The sequence below is a fragment of the Gadus macrocephalus genome, chromosome 5, assembly GCF_031168955.1.
Source record: "Gadus macrocephalus chromosome 5, ASM3116895v1".
NCBI classification, from domain to species: domain Eukaryota; kingdom Metazoa; phylum Chordata; class Actinopteri; order Gadiformes; family Gadidae; genus Gadus; species Gadus macrocephalus.
The window spans coordinates 19,190,674-19,218,173 of record NC_082386.1 but is presented as its reverse complement, the minus strand read 5'-3'; the positions used below and the strand labels follow the sequence as shown (position 1 = coordinate 19,218,173).

Sequence of the window (27,500 nt, the reverse complement as noted above, 5' to 3'; positions counted from 1 at the left end):
CTCCTCATTACCTTCCTGTCATCCCGTCATTCCTTCCTTTCTCATTCCCCTCATGTCCTTCCTTCCTTCCCTCCTCGTCACCTCCCTCCCTTCCCTCCCTCCCTCGTCACCTCCCTCTCCTTCCTTCCTTCCTCATCACCTCCCTGTCCTTCCCTCCCTCCTCGTAACCTCCCTCCCTCCCCTCCTCCCTCCTCATCACCTCCCTTCCCTCCCTCCCCTCCTCCTTCCTCATGACCTCCCTCTCCTTCCCTCCCTCCTCATCACCTCCCTTCCCTCCCTCCTCGTCACCTCCCACCCCCCCCCCCCCCCTCCTCCCTCCTCCCTCCAGTGCCGGTGTTTAAGGTCCACGACCGGCCGATCTTCCGGGTGGCTCCGTTCGAGCGTCTGTCGGTGCTGAACGTGATCAGCGCCATGGGCCTGGGCTTCCTGCTGGCCGTGCTCATCTTCATCGACCAGAACATCGTGGTGTCGCTCACCAACGCTCCGGAGAACAGGTGCGGCGGTCAGAGACACCCGTGGTCCGCCTCGCACAGGCCTACACGACATCTAGGTGCCGTGTCACCATGACGATGGGCCTTTAAGTCACCCGGCCGCCATCTTGGTGCCGTGTCACCATGACGATGGGCCTTTAAGTCACCCGGCCGCCATCTTGGTGCCGTGTCACCATGACGATGGGCCTTTAAGTCACCCGGCCGCCATCTTGGTGCCGTGTCACCATGACGATGGGCCTTTAAGTCACCCGGCCGCCATCTTGGTGCCGTGTCACCATGACGATGGGCCTTTAAGTCACCCGGCCGCCATCTTAGTGTCACCATGACGATGGGCCTGTCACCCGGCCGCCATCTTAGTGCCGTGTCACCATGGCTGTGTCTCAATTCAGGGGACGCGTCCTTCGAAGGGACGCGGGCGTGACGCGGCGCTCCTGTCACCTAGCAACCCCTGACAGCTGCGGTTCAAACCGGACGGCGGAGGAGAAATGTGGAGCCGTTATGTAATAATGATCTAAAATATAATGTTAATTAATTTAACGTTATATGGCTCGTGGTTAATGTCATTGAACTTTGACAATAAAGTTACAAATTTAAAATAGTCCCGATTTATTTTAATCAAAAAAAAAAAAAATTTCACCTAGTTTTGTCATTAGAAATGTAATCGGCTGCAACTGCTTGCTTCCGCCTCTCTCCGACGCCATTTCTGAAAAAATCCAACGCGCAACGACTCTTGGGATACGTTGGGCCGTGAAGGATCAAGCCGGCGGATCCTTCAAATCCGGGAAAAGAAGGCTGCATTTGTCGGCCGCATTTGAAGGAGCCTTTTCGAAGGGGACAGCCCTGACGCGTCGCAGTGACGCAATCGGCCTTCGAATGCAGCCCGTCGAAGGATGCGTCGATGGGCCTTTTATCCACCCTGTAGCCATCTTGGTTCAAGCGTTGAGAACAAGATGGCGGGCCCAGGATGGAGCCAAGATGCCCCTGGGTGAATAAGATAAGATAAAGACAACTGAATTCTCACACCTTTGGTCAAAAAGTACCAAGAGGGGCCCTGCTGTCTCTGTAGGGCTCTGTTAAGTCCCCCCCCCCCCCCCACCACCAACCCCGTGACAGCTCTCTGGCGCCCCCTGGGGCCGGTCAGAGGTGGTGAACAGGCGCCTCGCAGCTGAAACACTCAGCTGGCGAAAGGTCACGTCTGCTGTCTTTGTCTGCCCCGGACAAGAGACGGCTGTGGATGGAGTGATCAATAATAGTATTGATCATCTTTAGAACCGCTTCCTTTTGTTTTAACAGCTTGATAAATGCCTGAGCTGTGTGTTGGAATGTGTATGTGTGTGTGTGTGTGTGTGTGTGTGTGTGTGTGTGTGTGTGTGTGTGTGTGTGTGTGTGTGTTTGTGTATGTGTGTGTGTGTGTGTTTTTGTTAGGTGTGTGTGTGTTCAGGCTGTGTTGAAGGGCACAGTCAACCTTAGGAAATTGATGCCCTTTGACTGCACTAAAAAACACACACCTACACTTGCACACACACACGCACGCACGCACGCACACGCGCAAACACACACACACACACACACACACACGCCTGTGTGTCTGGGGGCTCCCACATGTGCATATTTATGAAGTTTGCTCTATGCAAATGATAACAGGGGAAGGTGCTTTGGTGTGTGTGTTTTTGTGGGTGCGTGAGTGTGTGTGTGTTTTTGTATTTATGCATGAGTTTCTGGGATTTCGATTGTCGGGTCTTTTGTGTCCTTCTGTGTCTGTGTGTGTTTGTGTGTGTGTGTGCGTGTGAGTGTGGATGTGTGTGTGTATATATATTTGGAAATTGTATGCATACATATAGTATATGAATGTATGTTTCTATAGGCTACTGAAGGGAACAGCCAACCACTGGGACCTGATGTTGTCTGGGTGTATACAGTCTATGAATGTATACATGAATGTATATTTCTATAGGCTGCTGAAGGGGACCCCTTAATTTTTCACATTTGAATGCTCTTATCAACATGGAGAAGTGCATCGGCTTGCCTTGTGCAAATGTTTTTTTATTGATAACAACATTGGCATATACTGAAAAAAAAGCCTATAGTGCAATTAAACGTTGAACATACAAACATACTGCCTTGAACACGGCGGTCAGGCTACGCCTTCTTTGTTTTGAGCCCAAGAAAAAATAAATAATAATAATAATAATAATTGTGTTAATCGCGCGATAAAGAAATTAACGCCGTTAAAATTGTTTTGCGTTAACGACGTAATAGCGCGTTTAACTGACAGCACTAGTTTATATTAATGTGTCTATAGGCTGCTGAAGGGACGGCCTACCGGCCTACCACCTGATTGCTGTCTGGGTGTATACAGTATATTAATGTATATATTAATGTATATATGAATGTGTCTGTAGGCTGCTGAAGGGGACGGCCTACCACTGGGACCTGATGCTGTCGGGCCTCATCAACATCCTGATGTCGGTGCTGGGGTTGCCGTGGATGCACGCTGCCTTCCCCCACTCCACGCTGCACGTGCGCCAGCTGGCCTTCGTGGAGCAACGTGTGGAGGGGGGGCACCTCTATGAGACGTGGGTACCCCCCCCCCCACACTCACCCCCGCCGCCTCCACCCTCTCACCCTCTCACCCCCTCACCCTCTCACCCCCTCACCCTCTCACCAGCTCAAACTCTCCCTCTCTCCCCTCCCTACCGCCTGGAGTGTGTCTATGTATTTGTGTATATGTGTGTTAATACTATATGTGTATTAATATGTGTGTCTTTATATGCATTTGTGTGTGTATGTATATGTGTTTCGATGTGTGTGTATAATGTGTGTCTGTATGTATGTGCGTTTGTTTGTGTGTAGTGATGCGTGTGTGTGTGTGTGTGTGTATGTATATATGTGTATTGTTGTGTGTGTGTATGTTTATGTATTTGTGTGTATTGATGTGTGTGTAAATGTGTGTGTATTAATGTCTGTGTGTGATTTAAATGTGTATACATGTGTGTTTATGTATACTGTGTGTATTAATGTGTGTAAATACGTGTGTATAATGTGTGTGTCTGTGTGTGTATTGCTGTGTGTGTGTGTATATGTGCGTATTAATGTGTGTTTATATGTGTGTGTGTGCGTGGGCCCTCAGCATCGTCCAGGTGAAGGAGACCCGGCTCACCTCTCTGGTCGCTAACATCTTCATCGGCATGTCGGTGCTGCTGCTGCCCGTCCCACTGCAGTGGATCCCCAAGCCCGTCCTCTACGGCCTGTTCCTCTACATCGCCCTCACCTCCATCGACGGCAACCAGATGTGCGACCGCATGGCCCTGCTGCTCAAGGAACAGGTGGGCGGGGCCTCCGGGGGGCGGGACTTACCCGGGGGAGGGGCGGCAGGCTTACCTGGGGAGGGGCGGCAGGCTCACCTGGGTCTGTGTGACTTACTACCAGAAGGGGTGTGGCTTACCTGGGTCTGTGTGACTTACTACCAGAAGGGGTGTGGCTTACCTGGGTCTGTGTGACTTACTACCAGAAGGGGTGTGGCTTACCTGGGTCTGTGTGACTTACTACCAGAAGGGGTGTGGTTTACCTTTGAGGGGTGTGGCTTACCTGGGTCTGTGTGGTTTTACCACCATAATGGGTGTGGCTTACCTGGGGAGGGGTGTGGTTTTACCATCCTAATGGGTGTGGCTTACCTGGGGAGGGGTGTGGTTTTACCTCCATAATGGGTGTGGCTTACCTGGGGAGGGGTGTGGTTTTACCACCATAATGGGTGTGGCTTACCTGGGGAGGGGTGTGGTTTTACCTCCATAATGGGTGTGGCTTACCTGGGGAGGGGTGTGGTTTTACCACCATAATGGGTGTGGCTTACCTGGGGAGGGGTGTGGTTTTACCACCATAATGGGTGTGGCTTACCTGGGGAGGGGTGTGGTTTTACCACCATAATGGGTGTGGTTTACCTGGGAGGGGTGTGGTTTGTTGTCAGAATGGGAGTGGTTTAGATGGGCTGGGTGTGGCTTAGCGGGGGAGGGGTGGCCATACTGAATGTGGGTGGTTTGTGAGGGTGCGGTTTATCTGGAGGGCTGTGGCTTACTTGAAGGTGTGTGGTTCGAGGGGGTTGGTTTACCTGGGGAGAAAGGGAGACTGGGCGGCTGTTTAATAAGAGGAGACGAGAAGGAAAGGGAGAAAAGAGTGTCCATCTGGAATAAAAACCTTGATCCCTTAATGCTAATGTAATTAGGGAACATAATATAGTTCTCCCATGCCAAAAAGCCCTGAGAGAGAGAGAGAGAGAGAGAGAGAGAGAGAGAGAGAGAGAGAGAGAGAGAGAGAGAGAGAGAGAGAGAGAGAGAGAGAGAGAGAGAGAGAGAGAGAGAGAGAGAGAGAGAGAGAGAGAGAGAGAGAGAGAGAGACGCGTCTGCATGTACATGTTTGAACTGTTTTCATGCACACTTTTCTATAGAGACTTCTGACCCCTCCTCCCTCCTCGTCTCCTCCCTCCTCTCTCAGACGTCCTACCCCCCCACCCACTACATCCGCAAGGTTCCCCAGAGGAAGGTGCACTACTTCACCTTCCTGCAGATGATGCAGCTGGGGGTGCTGTGCACCTTCGGCATGTACCCCATCCCCTACATGAAGATGATCTTTCCCCTGCTCATGATCATGCTCATCCCCATCAGGTAACCACTTTGGATCGGCCTTGGTTAGCATCGCAAAGCATCGTTACTGTATATTACCGGACAGTGTTAGCATCGCAGAGTACAGTTACTGTTTATTATGAGTTGTGTTAGCATCGTTAAGTAGAGTTACTGTTTATTATCGGAGGGTGTTAGCATCGTAAAGTTAAGTTAGCCTACTTTTTATTACCGGACAGTGTTAGCATCGCAAAGTAAAGTTGTAGGGCTGGGCGATTAATCGAATTTTGATCGCGATTTTTCCGTCAAAACGATTTTCGATTTTTATTTTTTATAAATGTTTTATAGACAGGGCAGAACAGCTGGATACATATCTGTGTATCAAGTCGAGTTAATGTTTATTACCGGACAGTGTTAGCATCGTAAAGTACAGTTACTGTTCATTCTGGATGGTGTTAACATTGTTAAGTAGAGTTACTGTTTATTACCGTAAAATATTATTGTATTGCATTATATTCTGAGATTTTCACGCACAGTATTGTTGCCGGATATTAACGCTCTCTCCTTGTATAGGAATAACGTGCTTCCTCATGTCATCGAGGCTAAATACCTGGACATCATGGACGCCCAACACATGTAGCTACCAGCGAAGACAAGCTAACGTTCCTCTGAGAAGAAAAACACAGAAGAGTATTTTTCAAATGCAAAACTGAAAGGTAGCAAAAAAAGAGAAAGTACTGACTGATTTATTTTGTACCGGAGAGGAGCACTGTTAAAAGCACTGGAACGGTGGGTCAACACGAGGTCGTAGCCATGACAACTGTTTAACCGGCGAGGACGGACTCCCATTTTTCTTGCGAAAAGGAAGAAAAATATAATAAATAATTTCAACAACGGTTTTTATCAGATGAGGACCTTCCCAGGAATCCGTTTAGGTATGTTTTCGTTTTGGACCGTGTCAACAATTTTTAGTGTTATAGCCACCTCTGCTGTTTACTGGTTAACATTGTAGTGACCATATTCAAGTCACATAGCCATGTGAGGACCGTACATCCTGGGGACCTTCGTCTTTAGGGGACCCTACCCCTCTGGGGACCGGAGTCTTTAAAGGACCCTAGCATTCTGGGGACCCTCGTCTATAAGGGACCCCAGCATTCTGGGGACCCTCGTCTTTAAGGGACCCTAGCATTCTGGGGACCTGATAGGAATAGTTAGGAACCCAGGTATATACTGTTATGTGCTTAAAACAGTTCCGCTAAAGAAACCGCGTGCTTGCATGAGTCTAACAACACAATGTAACGCAAAAACTAAACAAAACTGTGTTATCGTCGTGCCTACAATACTTATTTTCCACTGTGTAGTTCCTATTGACAAAGACGCAGGCTAGCACACGGGAATACGGTCACTTTACAAAAAAGTATTACCATGGCTCACTTTGTCATTGTGCTAACCTGGGTTTGCCGTGTTAAAAACAAACATTTATTTACGTTGTGTTTGGCTGCTAGAGCGCTGCGCTGTGTGGAGCATATTGTTTTTTTCCGAGTCATTCCGAAGGTGTTAATGTTAATGGGAACGGGAAGAGGGCGAGGCTTCGCAGAGACCAACCTTCTCTACTCTCCTCCCACCGATCTGCCAGCTCTTTAAAGAGACACTGCTCTGAACGTCGAGTCGCAGGGACAGCACCCCCTTGTGGTCAAACAGATATTGCCGTAACTGTGTCTGATTGCGGCTTAAGGCCGATATATGCTCTGTTTTAGACGTAACGCGTAAGCACGTAAGATACATAACCCCCCCTTGCGCGGTAAAATACCCCCCCTTACGTGCTTAAGTGCGTCGCCCAAAATTCCTGACTATGCGACTAAAACACTACGGCCCTACGCAGCTCGCAAAGACTGTGATTGGCCAGCTAACCACATCATTTCAGGAGTCTCACATTTCCGGTTTTACAGCAACCTTAACATCGTTCAGAGTGTGGAAAAAGACCACTAACCTAAACTTAGCTACTGCTACTCTCGTCGAAAATACTGGAAGTGCATAAATATAAACAAGCCAGCGATTTCCACTTCCACGCCCACAGATTCGTTCGTTGCTCCCCCTACTGTTCTGGCGGAGAATCCCCTTGCAACACGCGCAATCCTTAAGGAACCGTAAAGGAACCGTAAATCAAAACTTGTACACAAGTCCCTTGTGTAAATTACGTGCTTACGTCTCTGCGTCTAAAACGACCCTAAATCGGCCTTTAGCTAATATGAACCAATTAGAAAATAGAATTGCAGTAACCCGAGTTTGACCACAGGGGGGCGCCACCCCTGCGGTTTAATCAAAGTGCTACTGTCCCTCTTTAAAAACCAACTCATGCCAAATAATAACTGCACTCCACAGAGATACACAATGTTGTTGTTATTTCACATGACAGCACAAACCAAAACATAGTTAACGTTTAATATAATCATTAAATAAAGTTATATTAGGGCAATATACAAAAAATATTTGAAGGGAAATTGAAAAAGAGTATTTATTTGTGTGTTTCCAGGCGACTGGAAGGTGTGTTTCCAGTAAGCTGTTGTACATTCCATGACCACTGAGTCCTGTTCCGTCTCTGTGTTCTGTTTTGTTTTCCCTTCTGCGTTAGTACTAGCGTCTCTGTTCCCCGCGGTCCGCAAGGAGTGCGCCCAACACCGTGTTGAAGTCTGAAAATGTTTTAGTGAAGCTAGCCAGGAACCTGTGTTTAAAGAGTTTTAATATAATCTGTTCTGGGTTTCTTATGTTGGTGTTATGGTTAGACCAATGCTTGCTGATGTTGTCATGTACTCCAGAACACCTGGAAAAATGATCCTGTATGGAAATATTGAGAAAAAATAGAAAATATACAAAAAAATGTTTGAATCCTTAGCACTGTTTTTGATGCTCTGTATTGTTAAGAAGACCGAAACCTAACAGCATGATCAATCAACAGTTCTCATATAGTGTGCTGCAGTGGACATGCATCCAAAACACACACACACACACACACACACACACACACACACACACACACACACACACACACACACACACACACACACACACACACACACACACACACACACACACACACACACACACACACACACACACACACACACACAAGTGCATACATTCGATAAAAAAATGTCCCACTTCTTAACAAACCAAATGCAGTGAGACGTTCAGCAATACTTTGTAGAAACAACCTCTCTGGGGTTACTTTTGTCACTGGGGTAACAATGGTAACTGGGGCAACTAGGGTAACTATGGTGATTGGGGTAATGATGGTAACTAGGGTAGCTACGGTAGCTGGGGGAAACTATGGTAACTGGGGTAACTAAGGTAACCATGGTAACTACGTCACTGTGTTAACTGGTAAATACGGTAGCTGTGGTTATGTTTGGATACTATGTGAACTGGGGTTACTATGGTAACTACGGTAGCTTCCGGTAACTATGGTAGCTATGTTAACGGCTAAAAATTGTAACAGGGGTAACTATGGTAACTACGGAAACTGGGGTGACTTTTTTGGTGTGCAACAGAACACGTTCGATATATAATCACATACTAATGTTCCACCCTTCTTTGCCCGCTCGAGGCGTTCAGACAAAGAAACTATTTTCTCACAGTTCAGTTGGTTTCTCTAAATTCAACGGCAGCTCACTCCAGTTGTACAGAGAGTTACTCAGAGTATAGATATGAGTATACAGTGCTCAGAGTATAGATAGAGTATACCGAACTCAGAGTATAGATAGAGTATACAGAACTCCGACACTACTCAGAGCATACTGAGTATAGACAGTACTCAGACACTCTGCTCAGAGTACAGAGAGAGCAGACAGAACTCATACTTTACTCAGAGTATACGGTGTAGAGTATACAGGCGAGAGAGGTGCGGCAAGAGTATTAAAAATCAAATAACTTAAAGCCAGCACTGGCGAGAGAGAGACAGAGAGAGAGAGACGGAGAGTGTGTGAGGTATGAAGAAATATGTACAGTTTGCAATGCAAAGTATAGTTTTTATGGACTGTCCTTATAACCCCATGGCAAGGCCGTTAGCTTGTAACTTAAAGACTTTGCTCTTACGTGACAGTATTGTCGTCATTCTCAGTATCTCCGAAGTTCTCCTCAATCCGAGTGAAAGGTTGTCGTCGTTCCCTGATTTTCCCAGTCGATGGTTTGTTTGAAAACGCGTATTGTGTTCATATAGCCCTACTTTTTCTATTCATGAATGTACAATGTGTGGATTTTTATATAGCATACTAATTTAGTTGTGGAACAGAACTGTACTTTTGTCAAAAAGATCAGCTATATTTGTAAGCTGTACCATGTAAAGATAAGAAATGTTTATTAAACAGAATGTGTTGGTTTACTATAGTATAGATATATACTGTACACTGAAAAGAGACTATCTCAAGCTGTTGGCCAAATAAAGAGTAGTAGTGATGTACAGTATTGTGTGCAATCTGTGTGTTTTATTAAGATGATCAACATAATCATTATTATAGATTGATTCCTAATTACTGGATATTCATCGACACAAAGCTAAAAGGTCCTGGTTTTGAATCCCTATCTTCTCATTAATTATAAGGACTGCAGTATCTTGCAGTATCTTTAATTAATAACTAATTATAAATAAATCAATAATAAGATACAGATCAATGAAATACGTAAAATAACAATGAATGTGTATTTCATATGTTTCGGAGAAAAATCTCAAAATCTATTTTGAGATTTTTGCCAATAGTAAAATTGAGTGATAAATTACAAGAGACAAAAAACGTAAATTAAAAATATAATCTTCACTGTTCATATACTTAAACTATCAAAAAATTGGATTTGGAACATAGCCTTCTACGTCATCCGTCCGCGCCGAAATAATCCTCAATCTCCAAACCATCGACGTGATTTGACCAAAAGTACTTCTGCTCCGTACACCTCGTCCGGTGCTATGAAGATCAGTTACCGTAGTATAGCGGATAGCAGCGCGGCACTGCTCTGCTTCAATCGCCACTACCGCCTGGACGCGACACTACGCCCCCTTCCTTGAGGCGACGGGGTTGTATCGTTTGTATCTGCGCGGCCGGGTGGGTGGGACGTGTCATGAGACTGAAGAGGTGGGTGGGGATCTGCTCCAAGCTCACATCTGGATTGGTCTCCATCCCTCCGAGGTTTCTGTCGCTCTGTCCCGGGTCATCCCAGCAGCACGTGTGTGTGTGGGGTCGCAGTATTGCTGGTTGTTGTCCCATCATGGCGGAAGAGGCTAAGAAACTCGCAGCGTACGCCGCGGTGGACAACCACGTCCAGGTAGGAAGTTTGAAGCGAGCCGCCTTCCATATCATTATGAAGTGTGTTTTCTCTCGTTGATAAGCCGCATGGTGCGTCCACATGCTAGCGTGTGTGTGCAGCTTTACCCATGCTGCCCTGTGACTGTGGCGCTGGATTATCATCTGACCTCTGAACCCGTGGAGTAGTGTTATCTGGTTGTGGTTGATTCCTGTGTTCGGCTGTGGGGTCTCTGTTGAGTGTCTTATCAGTGTTCCTAGTGTGTGACTTACCTCGATTGGGTGCAGCATGGTGTGCAGCATGTTGGCTCAACATGTAAACACGGATTTAAGATCTGTAGACTAAATAAACGCTTTTTATGTATTTTTTTTTCCCCCTCACCACTCAGTGGAAATGGTTTAACTCTGAACCAACAGTGTATTCCTGTATGGTAAAAGTTTTTTGTTTATCTCTCGTCAACCTGTTTAGTTCCTCGTTTGGTGGATCCTATCAGGAAATGGAGAAACAATAAATGTTTCCTGTTTGCACAAAGACTAAAAGTTAAAGCAACAATAAAAAAAAAAGTAGAAATAAAATACTTTCTTCTGCAGAATAACCAGGTGGTTGGAGTGGGCAGTGGGTCCACCATCGTGTATGCTGTGGATCGATTAGGTGAGGGTCGAGTCAATCATTAAGCGATCCAGCTGAGCCTGGAGGAGTCTCTTAACAGTGCAGATGTGTCCTCCTTTCAGCCGAGCGGGTCCGCCTGGAGAAGCTCAACATCGTGTGCGTCCCCACCTCTTTCCAGGTGAGCGTTGGGTTCAACAGGAAGGGAGAGATCATACGTTTCATACCAGACGTCTCCTTTTCGCCGTTTCTTTGGGACCAACTTAAGTGTACAACTGCCTGACAACCTGTCCCGCAGTACTTTCTGTGAACACATTTTCTCTCTCTCGCTCTCTTTCTCTCTCGCTCTTCCCCCCCCCCCCCCCCCCCCCAGGCCCGTCAGCTGGTCCTGAAGCACGGCCTCATCCTGTCAGACCTGGACCGCCACCCTGAGGTACCACCCCCCCCCCCCCCAACCGGCTCTCACTTCCTGTCTGGGATCAGTAAAGTTCCTCTCACCTTATTGATCAATAAAGTTCCGCTCAACTTATTGATCAGTAAAATTCCTCACACCTCAGTGATCAGAAAAGTCTTCCCTCAACTTATCGATCAGTAAAGTTCCTCTCAACGTATCGATCAGTAAAGTTTTCCCTCTTGTTATTGATCAGTAAAGTTCCACTCAACTTATCGATCAGTAAAGTTCCTCTCAACTTATCGATCAGTAAAGTTTTCCCTATTGTTATTGATCAGTAAAGTCTTCCCTCAACTTATATATCAGTAAAGTTCCACTCACCTTATCGGTCAACGCCAGTAGGTCGTTTGATCTGTAGAACAGCCAAACGGACCGCTGAAAGATGTTTAAAATTGAGAGGGCGTGGTTTAACACTAAGGAGCGTGGTCATGTGATGATGTCATGTCACCGTTGACAGCTGGATGTGGCAATCGACGGCGCGGACGAGGTGGACGCCGGTCTCATTCTGATCAAAGGAGGGGGGTGAGTCTCTGTCCCTCCCCCTCCCTCAATGCTGAGGGGGAACATTCTATAAAAGAACCCCAAAGAGAACTTCAACCTCTCACGCTCTGTCTCGCTCTCTGTCTCTCTCTCTCGCTCAGGGGCTGTCTGACTCAGGAGAAGATTGTAGCAGGATGTGCCAAGCATTTCATCGTCATCGCAGATTACAGGTGTGTGTGTGTGTGTGTGTGTGTGTGTGTGTGTGTGTGTGTGTGTGTGTGTGTGTGTGTGTGTGTGTGTGTGTGTGTGTGTGTGTGTGTGTGTGTGTGTGTGTGTGTGTGTGTGTGTGTGTGTGTGCAAACTTTCATTCCAGGAGTTGCTCTTGGGCAGAGAAGACCGATAAGAGTATTATTATCTCTCTCCTCCTCACTCCCTCTCTGCTCCCCTCTCTCCTCCCCCCCCCCCCCCCCACCTCCCTCGCTCCCCCCTCCCTCCCCCCCTCTCTCCTCCTCCCTCCCTCTCTCCTCCCCCCTCCCTCCCTCCCCAGGAAGGACTCAGTGTCCCTGGGGGAGCAGTGGAAGAAGGGTGTCCCGGTGGAGGTCATCCCCATGGCCTACGTCCCGGTGGCCCGCCGCATCGCCCGCTGCTTCGGGGGCGAGGCCGTGCTGCGCATGGCCGTCAGCAAGGCAGTAAGTCGGGCTCTGATTGGTTGGCTGGCCGTCAGCAAGGCAGTGAGTCAGGCTCTGATTGGTTGGCTGGCCGTCAGCAAGGCAGTAAGTCAGGCTCTGATTGGTTGGCTGGCCGTCAGCAAGGCAGTGAGTCAGGCTCCGATTGGTTGGCTGGCCGTCAGCAAGGCAGTGAGTCAGGCTCTGATTGGTTGGCTGGCCGTCAGCAAGGCAGTGAGTCAGGCTCCGATTGCTGGGCTGGTTTCAGGCCTACTGTGAGTCTAATGTATCGTCTACTTTATATGTGGATATAATTATTTGATTCTCAGATTTAACAAGTCTAAAAAATCCAGAGTTCTCGCGATAGCACAATTTGAATTTGCTCAGCGAGTCACTCTGGGAACGAGCAATATACTCGTGTATATTCTGGGCCGCCCCTGGCCCAGAACATTAACCAATCACATCGATGTATCAATATAGGTGGGCCAAAAGCGTTGCTGTTTTACCGACCGGATACGGCCGGAGTCTTATCTATAGGTTAGCTCCACTAGTCTGGATACGACACCCCTTTTATTCTTCTGATATTTTCAAATGCATGCTTGGTGCCGCCCCTCGAGTTGGGCCATTTTCATCACTCGTTGCCAGACCCTACAGCTTTCTAGATGTGGGTCTGGATTTCCAGGCTAAGCCTCCCTCAATTTACATCTTAAAAATGACACAATGATGATGACAAATGTTACAATGTCTAAATTTTTTGAAGACAATCTATTGAACTGTCTGTAAATCATGCCAAAAATAAAAATCAACCGATACCGAAAAAGAAATCGGCCGATACGATACACGTATAAAACATAAATATCGGCCGATTAAATCGACCGGCCGATATATCGGTCGATCACTAGTAATGATGCACCCGTCTGTATAGGGCCCAGTTGTCACGGACAACGGGAACTTCATCCTGGACTGGAAGTTTGAGGGCGTCCAGAACTGGAAGGAGGTGAACAGGGACATTAAGATGATCCCAGGTGAGTTTCAATCCCATTTGATCTGTTGTTTAATTTCACTTTTCTAAACGTGGCCGTAGCTTTTGTATGTCTGGATCTCTTCAGTGCCAGTACTGTATGTGCGTATAATAAGGTGGTCACGCTGTTCAGTCACATGCTTATGAGCCGGAGGCCGTCGTCATTGACATAAAAACACGTTTTATAGAAAATGCACCCAAGGGAAAGTAGCAACGGCAACTAGTATGGTATTAGCCTAAGCAGGACCCCTTCACCACACTATTGTGTTCATAACGGTGTACCGTTATTGATCGTGTCACTGCGTTCACTGATCTCTTTTAAGTGTTCATAGGTCCTAGTTAAAAAAAAGATTTTTTTTTTAGCATTAGCAAGTATTGTTTCAGAACAGTATGCTGTGGGCCCATCTGGGTCGCTAGCGTGATGTTAGCGTTAGCATAACGGTGGTACTCTGCGCTCCAGGTGTGGTGGAGACCGGGCTGTTCGTGGGCATGGCCGAGCGGGCCTACTTCGGCATGGAGGACGGAACGGTCCAGGTGCGAGACGCCCCCAGCCAGTGAAGACCGACGGGCCAATCAGACCTCACTTCCTCCCACAAGTGCCTCTCTCTCTCTCTCTCTCCTTTTCCCAAACGGCGAGACCAATTTATCTGAGATGACATGATCCGTTGTTCCGTTGTTTTCACTCCCGCCACCAGGTGGGGCTGTGTTTTGATTCTGTGTGTGTATTCAAAGTGCCTGATGAGCGAAGTTCCCGCGCTGCTCGCACCGACCCGCTCCGGTGTCCAGACCATGTTTTAGTTCTCAGGGTGTGACGGTAGCTCCTCCTGTCGTCACCGATGTACCGTAGCGCCGTGTCGGAATAACGGTCGCAGTCGTACCGTATTCAGACGAGCGCGTCGAGCCAGAGGCTCGGACCAGCGAGCCGATCCAGACCACTGCACACTGAACTCTTATGTGCCTTGACGGGGAAACCGACCAATAGAATCACATCTCGGGAGTCACCCCTGATTTCTACCCACCACTGAATTCTACCCACTCTGATTGGCTGATGTTATGATGGCCAAGCAACAGGTCACCACCATCCAAACCGTGGCAGAGTAAGCAAGTCATGATGACCTGGGCATTCAAATATTCCAGCCAATCAGAAAAGTCAAGGTGCAGTGACGGGTTCTTAACCAGGGGGGGTGCTGTTGCTGCGGTGTGATTGCTCATGTTTGGTTTCTCTGGGAAAATTGTGTTTTAGTCAATCCTTTACAAACTATTTAACTTGTGCTTAATTGAGTGAGCCTGCCTTTTTTGGAGACTCTTGTACGATTGGTGACGCTGACTTCCTTGTAAACAACTGTCATGTGGTTTTTAAACTAAGCAAACCACTTAACACTCAACTTTGACCTCAGACATATATAGCCTTGTTTATACCAAGATAACATTATCATCAAATCATTTGTGTGTGTGTGTGTTGCGTAAACAGTAAAGGTTTTGCCTCGCATTGCGACACCTGTTTCCCTCCTTGTGTGTTGTGGTTGTGTTTTTTCTGACAGCAGTGTGAGCGACGTGCTGAACTGTTTTGTTTTTTTTCGTCATGACTTCCTCACACTGTGAGGTTCTGATATTAACGAGTGAAACCAGCCCTTTAAACTCAACTCAAAGATATGTATGGTACTATATCATCTCAGTTTGTACTAACCAGATTTTGTTTGTTTGGTGATGACAGTGAATGCATTCCTTTTTTCTTTGTTTTCCATCCTGTGAATTAGTCATTATTTTGCCTGGAACTCTTATTGCCTTGATTGACTTAAATTAAAGTTCAGCTGAGTCTGAGGGATGTTCTTCCTGTAAACAACGACCAGGAAGAACACTTATGCTATTAAACTGGTTTTCTGGAGCTGTTAAACCAGTACATCTGTGTGTTTGTGTGACAGACTAGTTACTCCACTAGACGGACCACCATGTGTGCTCTTAAGTCAGGGTTTAAGTGAAGGTCGGGCAGTTTCCCACAAGCACTTCTGTCAAACATTACTTGCCAATAAGACTGTGATTATTTTTCTGTTGAGGTACGACTGTGTGAAATAAATACAAACCGGGTGAAATTAAAAACTGGTGGTCGTGTGTGTGTGTGTGTGTGAGAATGTAAGGGGGATGAGTTTTAAAATATGCAGTACACACAGGGGTTGGGGCATTGGAGTAACACGTGACGTTGTACGTCCTCGTGGTTTGTTATTATTGAGTGACTCGTCATCAGAACCTCGCAGTGTTCACCTGAACGGCCACAGGGGGGTGCCAGAGACGGCATACATTGATGTGATTGGAAGAAGTGCACCACTGATTTATGTAGGAAGTGATTCCCCAAAACATTCTGGAACAAGCAGAGTTTCGTAAACACCCACGTGATGAAAACTCAAAACTAACGTACCAACATCCTATCATAATCTCTATTGTTCGATGGATAATATATTACTGCACTTGTGATATTCTTGCACGTTGTGTTTGAAGCAGTAGGACTGTATCCCGCCGTTATGTAATGTTTGTAGTTGTTTTGCCGTCAGAGAAAGTCCGACCAACTCGGAAACAGGAACCACTCGGCGCCACGTTGATGTTTTTATGTCGGCTATTTGCCATTTCCTCAGAGTATGGCAACCGCCCCTGAGTGACAGCTGGACCAGCCAATAGGAAGCATGCGATGTTTTCGCGGCTCTGCAAACAGGCCAATGCGTGTCCCGTTACCGTTACCGAGTTTCTATTTGCGGTTGGGCGCGACTGTCCACCAATCACGTGTTGTCTGCGAGAGCCGCCTTTGGGGATTATTTTACGTCATTCTTTTTTCAGAGTGCGGGACGTCCGTGACTGCGCCTGCGCGGCTCTGACGGACAGTCACCAGGCGACATTCCACCAATGGGAGTGAATGTTTGGGGGGCTGGTCTTTCCGGGTCCCGCCTTCGTGAGTGCCAATCTCACGATCCAGTCGGATTGTGCTTAGTGTGCTGGTTCCTGTGAATGACAGCGCGACGGCCAATCGCCGTCCTCACCGTGTTGAATGTGTGACACGAGGCGGCAGACGGACCAACAGCAGAGTGGAAACAGGGCGGGCTGTGGCGTTACCAAGGCGCCACGCATAAAGGGAACAACATGGAGTCCCAGCGGCTGTTTATGTTTCCTTAAAGAAAATCGCACAGAGGGCGTCGAGCAAGACTAAAGCAGGAACTCCATTTTGACTTTTATTCAACGTTTGGTTCACTTTCACTTTTACCCGGCCGCCCATGGCATGTGAATCGCATGTTCACTAATGTGCCAGTTTTACAAATGGAAAGGGGGCTTCTCTTCAGTCAGGTGAGCGTCTCGCTGGTCCTGCTCCTCCTGCTGGGGGTCGAGGCTGTCGTCGGGACCTCCAGAGGCTGCCCGGTCTCCACGGTCTGGAGGGAGCCGCCGTCCGGCGCGCCGGGCCCCGGGGGCTCGTCGTCCGGGGACGACGGGGTGATGGAGCGGCACTACGGCCACCCGGGCGCCCTGGTCACCGGGGCGGGAGGAGGAGGAGACGTGACTGTGGAGGACGACGAGAACTGGGCCGCGACCGAGGGTGACGAGTCGTACGCGGACGGGGAAGAGACCGTCCGACAGTCGAGGTAAAGCGCTGCTCACTTTTCGGGGTGTTTTTTTCCGCGCCGCCGCGGGCAGTCTATTCCGCCGCACCGCCGCGGGACGGGAACATGCCCGGGCGCGTCGCGGGGTCCATGCTGCTCTGCGCGCCTCTGCGCTGCTATGCGCTCCTCTGCGCGTCTCTGCGCTCTCAAAGTTTGGAGAGTGTTGGAACAACCCGGGGGGCTTGCATCATTCAGCGGTCGCTGTCCAAACGTGCTGGCTGACATTGAAACGTGTTGTGTTCCAACTACTAGTGCGGACTACAATGACAAGTACTTGACGTTCAGTGTACCGTCTGATTATTTATTAACTTATTAAGTGTGTGAGTGCTTTCGCTTAGTTTCCTCCCGTTACTTCTCGCAAAACCCCCTCATGTCTTCAGTGTAACCAACGTTACACTGCTTATAAACCCATTCATATAGAGGCAATTTCCTCTACTTTGGAAGTGAGTCGATGTGAGAAGGGACCTGAATGGACCCAGTCCGAGCATGCGGACCGCTGTGGTTGGTGGAGGAATCCGCCGCTGTTTGCATGCAGATGAGCAGTGGAAACTTCAGTAAAGGGATGTATGGACACGGATGTGAAGCTTCCATCTCCTCCTCTGTGTGTGTGTGTGTGTGTGTGTGTGTGTGTGTGTGTGTGTGTGTGTGTGTGTGTGTGTGTGTCCGTCCCACCCTGCGGGGTATTTAAACAGCAGGAGACGTTACGTCCATCGACAGCACGGTTGATAAACAGTAAAGAGAATACTGCATCTCTCTCCACCACCTGGCTATATTAATGTGTGTTTATTGGGGGATGTTTGAGTTGGGAATGTTGTTGTCTTTACTCTGCAGCACTGTGCGGCAAAACGGAGAGGCGTGTTGTTTACAGTCGACGTTCACGTTTAGTTATAAATGGTTCCGCTTCCGAAAAACATGTGCGCCCGTAGCCATGTGTTTCATGTTGAAGCGTTGTGTCAGGTGTCTGGGCTGACGCGTCAAGGCTGTGCGGAGACGGAAAAAAACAAACGCTAGTTGGGCTGGGAAACCGGTCTACAATACATGTACCCTCTGGGCAGCTTCAATGCTGGTTCCTGTCCCGACAACACCGCCGCTCCTTCATGTTGTGATCACAACGTTTGCGCGGACTTCTGAATGAATCCGTTTTGCGTCGACCTTGTTGGGTCTATGGACTGTGATCTATGCAGCGTGGGTTCGATCCCCTGTCAGGTGTCACAATGCTGTTGTTTGTATCATTAGCAAAGTAACGGCACAGCGTGGGTTCGATTCCCTGTCTGGTGTCATAATGCTGTTGTTTTTATCATTAGTAAAGTATCGGCACAGCGTGGGTTCGATTCAATGTCAGGTGTCATAATGCTGTTGTTTGTATCATTAGTAAAGTATCGGCACAGCGTGGGTTCGATTCAATGTCAGGTTTCATAATGCCGTCGTTTGTATAAGTAGTAAAGTAACGGCACAGCGTCTGTTCGATTCCCTGTCGGGTGTCGCAATGCTGTTGTTTGTATCGGAAGTAAAGTAACGGCCCAGCGTGTGTTCGATTCTCAGCTGATTCACACGGAGGGCCACTCCCCTCCTGTATATGACCCCAACCTGTACTTTAATGTGAAGGCTGTGACATCTGTTTTCTGTTGACGGCGTGTTCAGAGACTTGGGCTCGACCCGCCCTTTTCCTCCGCGGTCGGTTTCTGTCCAAGAGCATGAGGTCATGAGGTGTTGACAAAGTCATCAGCATTGTTCCTGATGCTAATATTGGTTTTGCTGGGGGAAGCTGTCGAGGGCTGCTCCTTCAGCGTCTGAATGAGCATGTTGGTCTCCTAGTCTCCTGCTTTTCTGCCCTGTCGTGTGCCTTTAACTGAGTTGATTGGCTTACGGTAAGAGATAAACAGGGTTTGGAGAAGCGTCTCTGTCATGCCTCTTATAATAAGTGTCGATTATGATGAAGCATTGTTTCTGGTGTGGTTGTTTGTTCAAAAAAGTTGTTATGTATTGTTTACCGTACAAGGAAAATTAACAAAAGGACTGACGTGCCTGCAGTTTGATTAAAGTCCACATGTCTTATTGGAGAGAGTGATGTGCTGTAATACTCAAATGATTTACAGTGCAAATGGTCTGTGACAGTCTATACAAATATAAAATGTTCAACTGTATTTAAAGTGCTTTAAACACCTCTTTAGTCACAGTAACGCGGGAATGGTTTTTTTGTGGTAATATTGAATCAGGTGTTCATCATAAGTCGTTAAGAAAGCTAATTAAGAAGAACATGACTTCATTAACACATCAAGAGCTGTACGACTTGCTGACTAAATCAATTAAACCGATCATTTTTGCCCATTAGCAGTAACCAGTGTAAAATCATGCTTAAAAGATTAGTTCATGTCAATTAAAATGGATAGAAAATAAATCCATTATAAATTAAATGTTAATAATTAATTCATAATTTGAGAGTGGCTGCTTATAGACAGGAAATGCAAATGATCCTGCTTGTGCATGTTGTACCGTAATAATGTAATACTTTTATTTCTCTTGGCTGCGTGACAGACAGAAAAACGGCTTTAATCCATCACTTTGGGTTGTAACAACATTGGCCGTTTGACACAAAGTGATTACTTAATTAACTAAATGATCGATAGATGAAATGGATTGGGGTCGCAGCATTCTGTCAAGAAACTAAAGCAGGAGATGCCGTTTCTATAGCTTTGTTCTACTGTGTAATTATTCACAGAAAGCATTTCAGTCCTTTAAAATTCCTAAACCAAGTACATTTAGACTAAGGAAAGACAATATTTAGGCCTGAATGTAGTATTATTGTATCACGAAAACCCTTTTTTATCTACCTGTAGTTTTATAAGCATGAGGGCACATTGGATGGGAAATTGGGATACTGTGCAACATGTGATTGACTGTGTACGTCTTTTAACGTCAATGTCCACTTAAGAAACGTGCTCAACACTTTCAAGTATTTACCAGCGTTTTATGTTTTTTTTTTTGAAGCCACACATCAATCAAATATACATTGTTTACCATCCCACTCCATGCCACGCTCCACTGCCCCAGGGAAACTATTCTTTCCCTGATCCTTCTCTAATTATCTCTCCTCTCCTTCTTCCCTCCCTATTTCTTGTTTTCAGTTGTTTCTTTTTACCTCGTCCTTCCCTGTTCTCTTCATTTAGTCTTAGTCTGTTTTTTTATTTCTATATTTCTTTAATTGATACGCTGTGTTTAAGAATGCTTTGGAGTTGATTCACATGCTCAATATATTTCAGACCAGTTCTAATATGTTAAATAACCTCCCATGTGTTTACCTCATGATCAGAAAGTTACAAAGGAAATCACAGCAATAAATCTTCTTTCAAATTCATTTCCCAAAGTAACCATTTAGGCAACGTACCAACGTCAAGCTATTGATTTATAACCATGTACTCTGAATGTAAACATCTACATCAAGCAGAATCGATTAAAGAAACGAATCCATAAATTCACATTAGTATTTACGTGTGCGCGTGCCTCAAGTGAACTCACACCAAGATATTTTAAATCATTCACTTGAGACGCGCAGGCCACCATTTGATCCCGTCTAACCTAGCTATGCTAGCCTAGCCATGCTAACAAAGCTTGGCTCACCGCGGCACTCTAACCTATAGGTGCGCTAATTCGGACCATTATCTCACAACACAACAGCTGCTGTCGAGCTAGCTGTGAATTAGCCCAGTTCTGTCACAACGAGACGCTATGTAAACATCTGATGGGAATACGAACCAGGATGACACCTGCTCCCCCCGTGCTCTCTCTGCCTCTACCTGTCTCTCTCTCCCTCTCCCCCCTCTCTTCTCTATATGTCACTAGGTGATCCTACCCCTCCGTCTCTGTCTCTCGCTCCCTTGCTCTCTCTCTTTGTCTTGTGTCTTGTGCATAATTACATGGCCATTGTTGTCTCACTCTCTCTCTCCCATCCTCTGACACACACACACACACACACACACACACACACACACACACACACACACACACACACACACACACACACACACACACACACACACACACACACACACACACACACACACACACACACTGATACCGATGTTTTGCCCTCAGTTTCCCCCAGAGGGCAAAGCCAACTCTCTCTCTGCGAGGCGGTGAACTTTGACCCTGTGCCTGTGGTTGTCAACACTAGACTGGTCCAACCCTATCAGTGTTGTTGTGTTATTGGAAGGCATTCAGGAGGTGACCTACAGCGGCAGTTGGACCGGTCCAACTCAAACACTCTGTGGGGTGGAGACGCAGGGCCTCCTGCGATAACGGGGCAGGCTGTATTGATTGCAGCGGGCCACCTAGATTAAAACCACCCCTTGGAACAATGGCTAATAGACCGGCCTCCACCATGATATCTGACTCAACGACTAGGATAGAGGGCAAACTGGCTTATTTGCTACGTTTCAAATAAGTTATAAATATAAAAAATGACAATTAACAATGAGTTAATTGAAGAATCTATTTCATAATGTTAACAAGTTATTTTTATGTAAGGCAGTGTAATTATAAGCAGTGTAAATGTCTTGGGACTTGCTTATGTTAATATTGGGACAAAAGTTGTAATATGGCTCTGTACTACTTAAGGAAGATTAAACGTTTTAACTCCGCCGTTTTGATCAGTCAGTGTACGTCTTTCCACCCTTGTCGTTATATCCGCATTAAGATTGATAATCTCTCGAATATTTGAACGTAATAGTCTATAAAATGTCACACATAATGGCAAATGCTAATCATAAGTCACAGCGCAAAGTGATGTCTTACATGAAATCGCTTTGTCTGACAAGCAGCCGAGAAAGAGTAATCATTTTATTATGAATGAACCAAAATATTGGAATTGCTGTAGTATTGAGAAGCAAATGTTTGGTATTTATTCTTTTATGAAGCACTTTAAACAATTCATAGATTATCAAAATATGTTTCAATCAATGTTCTGTCGATCGACTTATCCATGCAGCCAATGTTAACGTAACATGTTCTAGACCCATCTCAGGGAATAACATGTTGTGAACTCTCTCAGTGAATACATGTTAATATCACATGTTATAAAGTGTCTCAGTGAATTAATGTTAATATCACATGTTATAAAGTCTCTCAGTGAATTCATGTGAATATCACATGTTATAAAGTCTCTCAGTGAATTCATGTTAATATCACATGTCGGAAAGTCAGTGAATACATGTTAACATCACATGTAAAGTCTCAGTAGTTTCTTGGCTATACCACATGTTGTAAAGTCTCAGTGAATACATGTTAATAACAAATATGTAAAGTCTCAGTTAGTTCTTGTCTATACCACATGTTGATCAGTCTCTCTGTGAATACATGTTAACATCACGCGTAGGGTCAGTGCTGCTTGTGTTAGCGTCCAGACCTCTTGGAGACCTGCTGCTCCCCTCGTGGACACTAGCCCCACACCCGACGGTCTGAGTGTATTTGATGTATTAATAATTGTTTGAATAATTGATGACGTCGAGGCTGACACTGAGTTGGAGCTGCAGGTGGAGTTCAGGTGATGGCTGTCAGAAGTATACGTCTCACACACACACTCACTCACACACGCTCACTCACTCTCCTATACGTTACACTCTGTTCCCCTGAGTTCCCCTCTACAGATGTAATATAAGGTGTGTGTTCTTTTGGAGGGGGGTGTGTGTGTGTGTGTGTGTGTGTGTGTGTGTGTGTGTGTGTGTGTGTGTGTGTGTGTGTGTGTGTGTGTGTGTGTGTGTGTGTGTGTGTGTGTGTGTGTGTGTGTGTGTGTGGGTGATATGACGGTGGTCTGCTTTGATGCCTTCTTCACACCAGCCCAGTGGGGGACCTGGTCACCTTAGGGAGAAGTTGGAGGTGAGAGGGCCCCCCCCACCCTCCCCCTCTCCCCCTCAGGCAGGTGAGGAGGAAGAAGGTGGCGGGGGATGGAGGGGGGGGGGAGGAGGAGGAGGAGGAGGCGGAACATGATGCTCCTGTGGGCTCCTACAGCATACTGCTTAGCAACAGCCAATCAGCTGGGACCAGCCAGCCAGCTCGTCGGCCAATGGTGTTGGAGTGTGGGGTAGGGCTCAGAATTTGAGTTGGCTACCCCGACCGCCTAGAGGAGGTGAAGAGGAAGAGGAGGAAGAGTAGGAGGGAGAACAGGAGAAAGAAGTGAAGGAGGGGATGAGGAGAGGAGAGGAGAGGAGGAGGTGTTTTGTTGGGAGGGGGGAGAGTTCATGTCCTTGTTGTGTGAAGAAGTGTGTAACCAGGGAGAGATGCAGGTTATTAATAGACTCCGTCCCAACATGCGGGGAGTCCAGTGGAGTCAGGGCGTGGCCCCAGCTCTCACGTCTCACGCGGGAAAACTCTGAAAGTTTGGCTGAGTAAAGGTTTGGAGGTAAGTGTGAAAAAAGATATATATAAAAAAAAAAAGGTGTTGCCTATGTTTTTCTTGACGCATTTTTCGTGAGCGGTGGGGGAAGCGAGGGGAGGGGGGTAGCTGGGGACACGAGCGGGGAGTTTGGATGGGGGGGTGGGGGGTTTAGGACACCAGACCTGAGCCGGCTCGTGTTTAGTCGGCGCAGAGAGTCTTACCCAGCCTTCAGCTCTGGGTAGCGGGCTCATCCTGCGCTCTCTCTCTCTCTCTCTCTCTCTCCTGTGTGGCTGTGAATGTGCTGACCAACCCGTTCCTCCTCCGCGTGGTGGACGCTCGGCAGGATGCTGCTGCTGCTGCAGCAGGACTGGGCCGCCCCGCCGCCGCCGCCGCCGTCGCCGCTCCTCTGTTGCCATGACAACGTTGTTTACAAACTCCCCGTCAGCAGGCGGGCCGCCGCAGCGGTTTCGGCTGCTGCTGGTGTGATATTACGTATTAATACACACAACATGATCCCGGTCCTATAGATAACAATTTGTTTCTTTTTATTTATTCATAGACCACTTTCCCCCCATAACGGATAGATATTGCCTACAAATTGAAAAAGTTGTTTGCAAACCGCCCCAAATAAAAAAAGACCTAAAGTAATAAGAGCAGCGCAGAATAGGATCGCTAAACATTGAAAATAGATGAGCACATTAGCGGCGCAGCTGCGGATAAGAACACGCTTTAAAATGGATTCAGCTCAGCCTGTGCGCCGAGACCCTCCGCTCGAAAAACCCCCTCGTGTCCATCACCGACGAGAACAGGTAAGGAGGGGGGGGATCGATGGGTTGATTGACAGCTGTGTCAGTCTCCTGGCGTGTGAGGTCATCACAGGGAGACGCCGGACGCAGGGGCGGCGGTCTTGGTTTTGGGGTGTCGGTGCGGACCCCCACTGCAGTGCTGCGGCATGGGGTGGGGCAGAGGGAAAGGTGGGAGAGTCCGTCCCCCCGGTGACAACAACAGTTGGTTAAAGCACCCCGGCACTAGGGCCGCACGGGCGCCGCCTGCTGCTGGCAGCTGCTCACTGCTTAGCAACAACCAATCAGACGCCGGGATCGGTGTAGGACGCCGGCCAATGGGTGGACGGGAGAGTGGCGCCACGGAGTTTGGATTTTAGCACGTGGGAGATGCTGCGGGAGAGAGGGGGAGAGAGGGGGAGAGGGGGTATGGTATGGAGAGAGACAGCTGTGGGAGACGGACTGACAGGAAGAATACAAGGGATGAGGAGAGAGAGAGAGGGAGGGAGGGAGGGGGGGAGGTGTAGAGAGTGGGGGGGGGGAGGGAGGGGGGAGGTGTAGAGAGTGGGGGGGTGGGGGGGGGGGGGGAGAGGGTGAGGTATAGAAGTGAGCGTTGGGGAGAGAGGAATAAAAAACAGATGCGGTACTTTAACAGCACGACGGACTCTCCTAGACCGCGAGTTTGGGGTCTAACACGAGTACCTCTCTCCTGTCAGGTGTGAGATCGATGAGGGGGGTGTCTGAGGCTGCGGGACCCCAGGGGGCCGAGCGGATGGTCTGTCATTGGCTGTGTGATATCTCTGGGCCACGCCCTGACACTCCCTGCAGAAAAAAACGACCACGCCGCTGAACTTTTGACGGTTCACTTAAGGCGGGGAGGCGTTCACCCAGTGGAGACCCAGATTCTACCCTCCAAACAATCGTCCAAACTCCTGGAGGCATCGTTAATGCCAATACACTCGGTGGGCTTTAAAAGCTTTCAGACAGTAATGCAGATTTCGACAAATGCTTGTTGTTGGTGGTGAGGCACTTTCCAAACGCAATGTTTCAATTAGTTTATTACACATATATATTTGTAAATGTATTTATTTGTGTGTTAAATGTTCATTATACATGCACATTTATACAGGTGTGTGTGTGTGTGTATATTATATACAGGTGTAAGGGTATATATTCTCCAGGTGTGTGTATATTATATACAGGTGTGAGTATATTATGTACAGGTGTAGGAGTATACATTATACAGGTGTGTGTGTGTATATTATATACAGGTGTAGGGGTATAAAGTGTGTGTGTGTGTACTTTATCCATGTGTGTGTATATTTTATCCAGGTGTAGGAGTATAGTCTCCAGGTACACATATGTACTCCAGCGTTGTTTCAAACGGGCGTGGTCGCTCCAGTACCCTCACACACTCACAATGTAACCAGGGCGACTGCTGTTGCATGGTTACAGGCTGTCGCCTCCTCCCATTGGCCCACATACGCAGGGCCGCCTGCTGTTGGCTGAGGTGGGGGGAGTCAAACGCTGCGCCGTGATTGGCTGAGGGGCACGGGGCAGACGGCAGGGATTGGAGGAGCCGGGGCCTGCTCCACGGAGGCTGGCCTGTGTACACATCCTGTTTCTGAATGGAGCTTGTTTACCGGGGCTGTGCTAGCGCAGCGCTAACTGCTAATGCAGCAGTTTGACTGTAAGCCTGTGAACTGAGGAAGCCCTGCCTGACGCGACAACAGGCTTGCGGGCTCATGGTGGCTGAGACCGTCTTTACTGCTCTCTCTCTCTCTCCTGTCTGCCCTGCTCTCTCCCTGGTCCTCTCCTTTTCTCCCGTTTTTATCTATTTCTATCTTTCCTTCTGCGTTTTCTCTCTCTCTCTCTCTCTCTCTCTCTCTCACTCTCTCTCTCTCTCTCTCTCTCTCTCTCTCTCTCTCTCTCTCTCTCTCATCTCTCTCTCTCTCTCTCTCTCTCTCTCTCTCTCTCTTCCCCCCCCCCCCCCCAATTAAGTCAACATTTTCTCTTCCTGTCTGTCTTCGTCTGTCTCTCGTCGTCTGTCTCTGTCACGCCTTCCATCTTTCCAACATGTCCTTCATGAAGTGGAGGACTCCAACCCCCCTCCCCCCCCACACCTGTCTCCCTCCATGTGCTCCCAGAGGTCTTTGGTTCCAGACAAAAGACGACACCACACCAGTCGTAGCCGTTGTTGTTTATCGTGTGATGCGGATGCTGTAGTCCTACTTTATTTATAGTATAACTAAACTAGCTCCTCCCACTTCCATCTGTCGCTACCAGGACACACACACACACACACACACACACACACACCACACACACACACACACACACACACACACACACACACACACACACACACACACACACACACACACCTTCATCTGTAATACAAAGAGTCTACAAAGGGCTTTGATCTCCAATAAAACTCTCTCTACACCCTCCCCCCCCCCCCCCCCCCCCCCCCGTCTCTCACCCTCTCGCTCTATCTCCCCCCTCTCTTACTCTCTCCTTCCATCCTCATTTATCTCTGTCTCTCTGGTTCCTCTGTGAAGTTGAACTCGATGATCTCAGCATGTAGCATGTAGCGCCTGTGTGTGTGTGTGTGTGTGTGTGTGTGTGTGTGTGTGTGTGTGTGTGTGTGTGTGTGTATGTGTGTCGGTGTGTGTGTGCGCATGCTCCACCCTCTCCGGATGCCTACTGCTTAGCAACAACCAATCAGCCTAATATTTTTGGCAGAGCTGCTCAGCCAATGGAGCGGAGCGAGCGAGGGGTTTTGGCGCGACAGTGTTTTTTTAAGAGGAGCGGTACCTCTCCTCCGTAACCACGGCGGCGGCATCGTCGGCGTGGAGGACTCGACGCCCCGCAGCAGATCCTGGAAGATAATCCCGCCCTTTGATGGCGTGGAGTGTACACACACACACACACAGACACACACACACACACATGGCTCATTAATGTTAAGCGCCCTCATTTGCATATATATGCGTGTGCTGTTCCAGCCTGGAGAGCTGTACGAGGCAGAGGGCGGGGGGGGGGGGGGGGGGGGAGGGCGGCGTGCTGCATGGGCGCGTTACCATGACGA

At 47.9% G+C, this 27,500-nt stretch overlaps 3 protein-coding genes across 6 annotated transcripts in view; all 3 read left to right on the top strand.

The window, feature by feature from the left end:
* Window positions 1–9,562, top strand: part of slc4a11 (solute carrier family 4 member 11) — a 53,298-nt gene extending 43,736 nt beyond the window's left edge. The window contains 5 exon segments of the mRNA XM_060051469.1: window positions 329–494; window positions 2,894–3,067; window positions 3,622–3,817; window positions 4,980–5,149; window positions 5,678–9,562. Of these exon segments, the coding sequence (XP_059907452.1) occupies window positions 329–494; window positions 2,894–3,067; window positions 3,622–3,817; window positions 4,980–5,149; window positions 5,678–5,744 (773 nt within the window). The 3' untranslated portion in view covers window positions 5,745–9,562.
* Window positions 9,563–10,145: 583 nt separating this feature from the next.
* On the top strand, window positions 10,146–15,716 carry rpia (ribose 5-phosphate isomerase A (ribose 5-phosphate epimerase)). Its single transcript, XM_060051649.1, has 9 exons — window positions 10,146–10,417; window positions 10,987–11,047; window positions 11,128–11,183; window positions 11,376–11,435; window positions 11,911–11,975; window positions 12,095–12,163; window positions 12,481–12,622; window positions 13,524–13,623; window positions 14,080–15,716. The coding sequence occupies exons 1-9, from the start codon at window positions 10,214–10,216 to the stop codon at window positions 14,175–14,177; spliced, it is 855 nt and encodes a 284-aa protein (XP_059907632.1). The 5' UTR covers window positions 10,146–10,213; the 3' UTR covers window positions 14,178–15,716.
* Window positions 15,717–16,626: 910 nt separating this feature from the next.
* The window catches only part of eif2ak3 (eukaryotic translation initiation factor 2-alpha kinase 3), a 43,673-nt gene continuing 32,799 nt past the window's right edge, over window positions 16,627–27,500 (top strand). For 3 of the 4 annotated variants that reach the window (XM_060051398.1, XM_060051396.1, XM_060051397.1), the window contains exon 1: window positions 16,628–17,239. In XM_060051398.1, the coding sequence (XP_059907381.1) occupies window positions 16,893–17,239 (347 nt within the window). In that variant the 5' untranslated portion in view covers window positions 16,628–16,892. Of the gene's footprint in view, window positions 17,240–27,500 lie in introns of all 4 variants that reach the window. The other variant, XM_060051399.1, reaches the window with a different exon arrangement.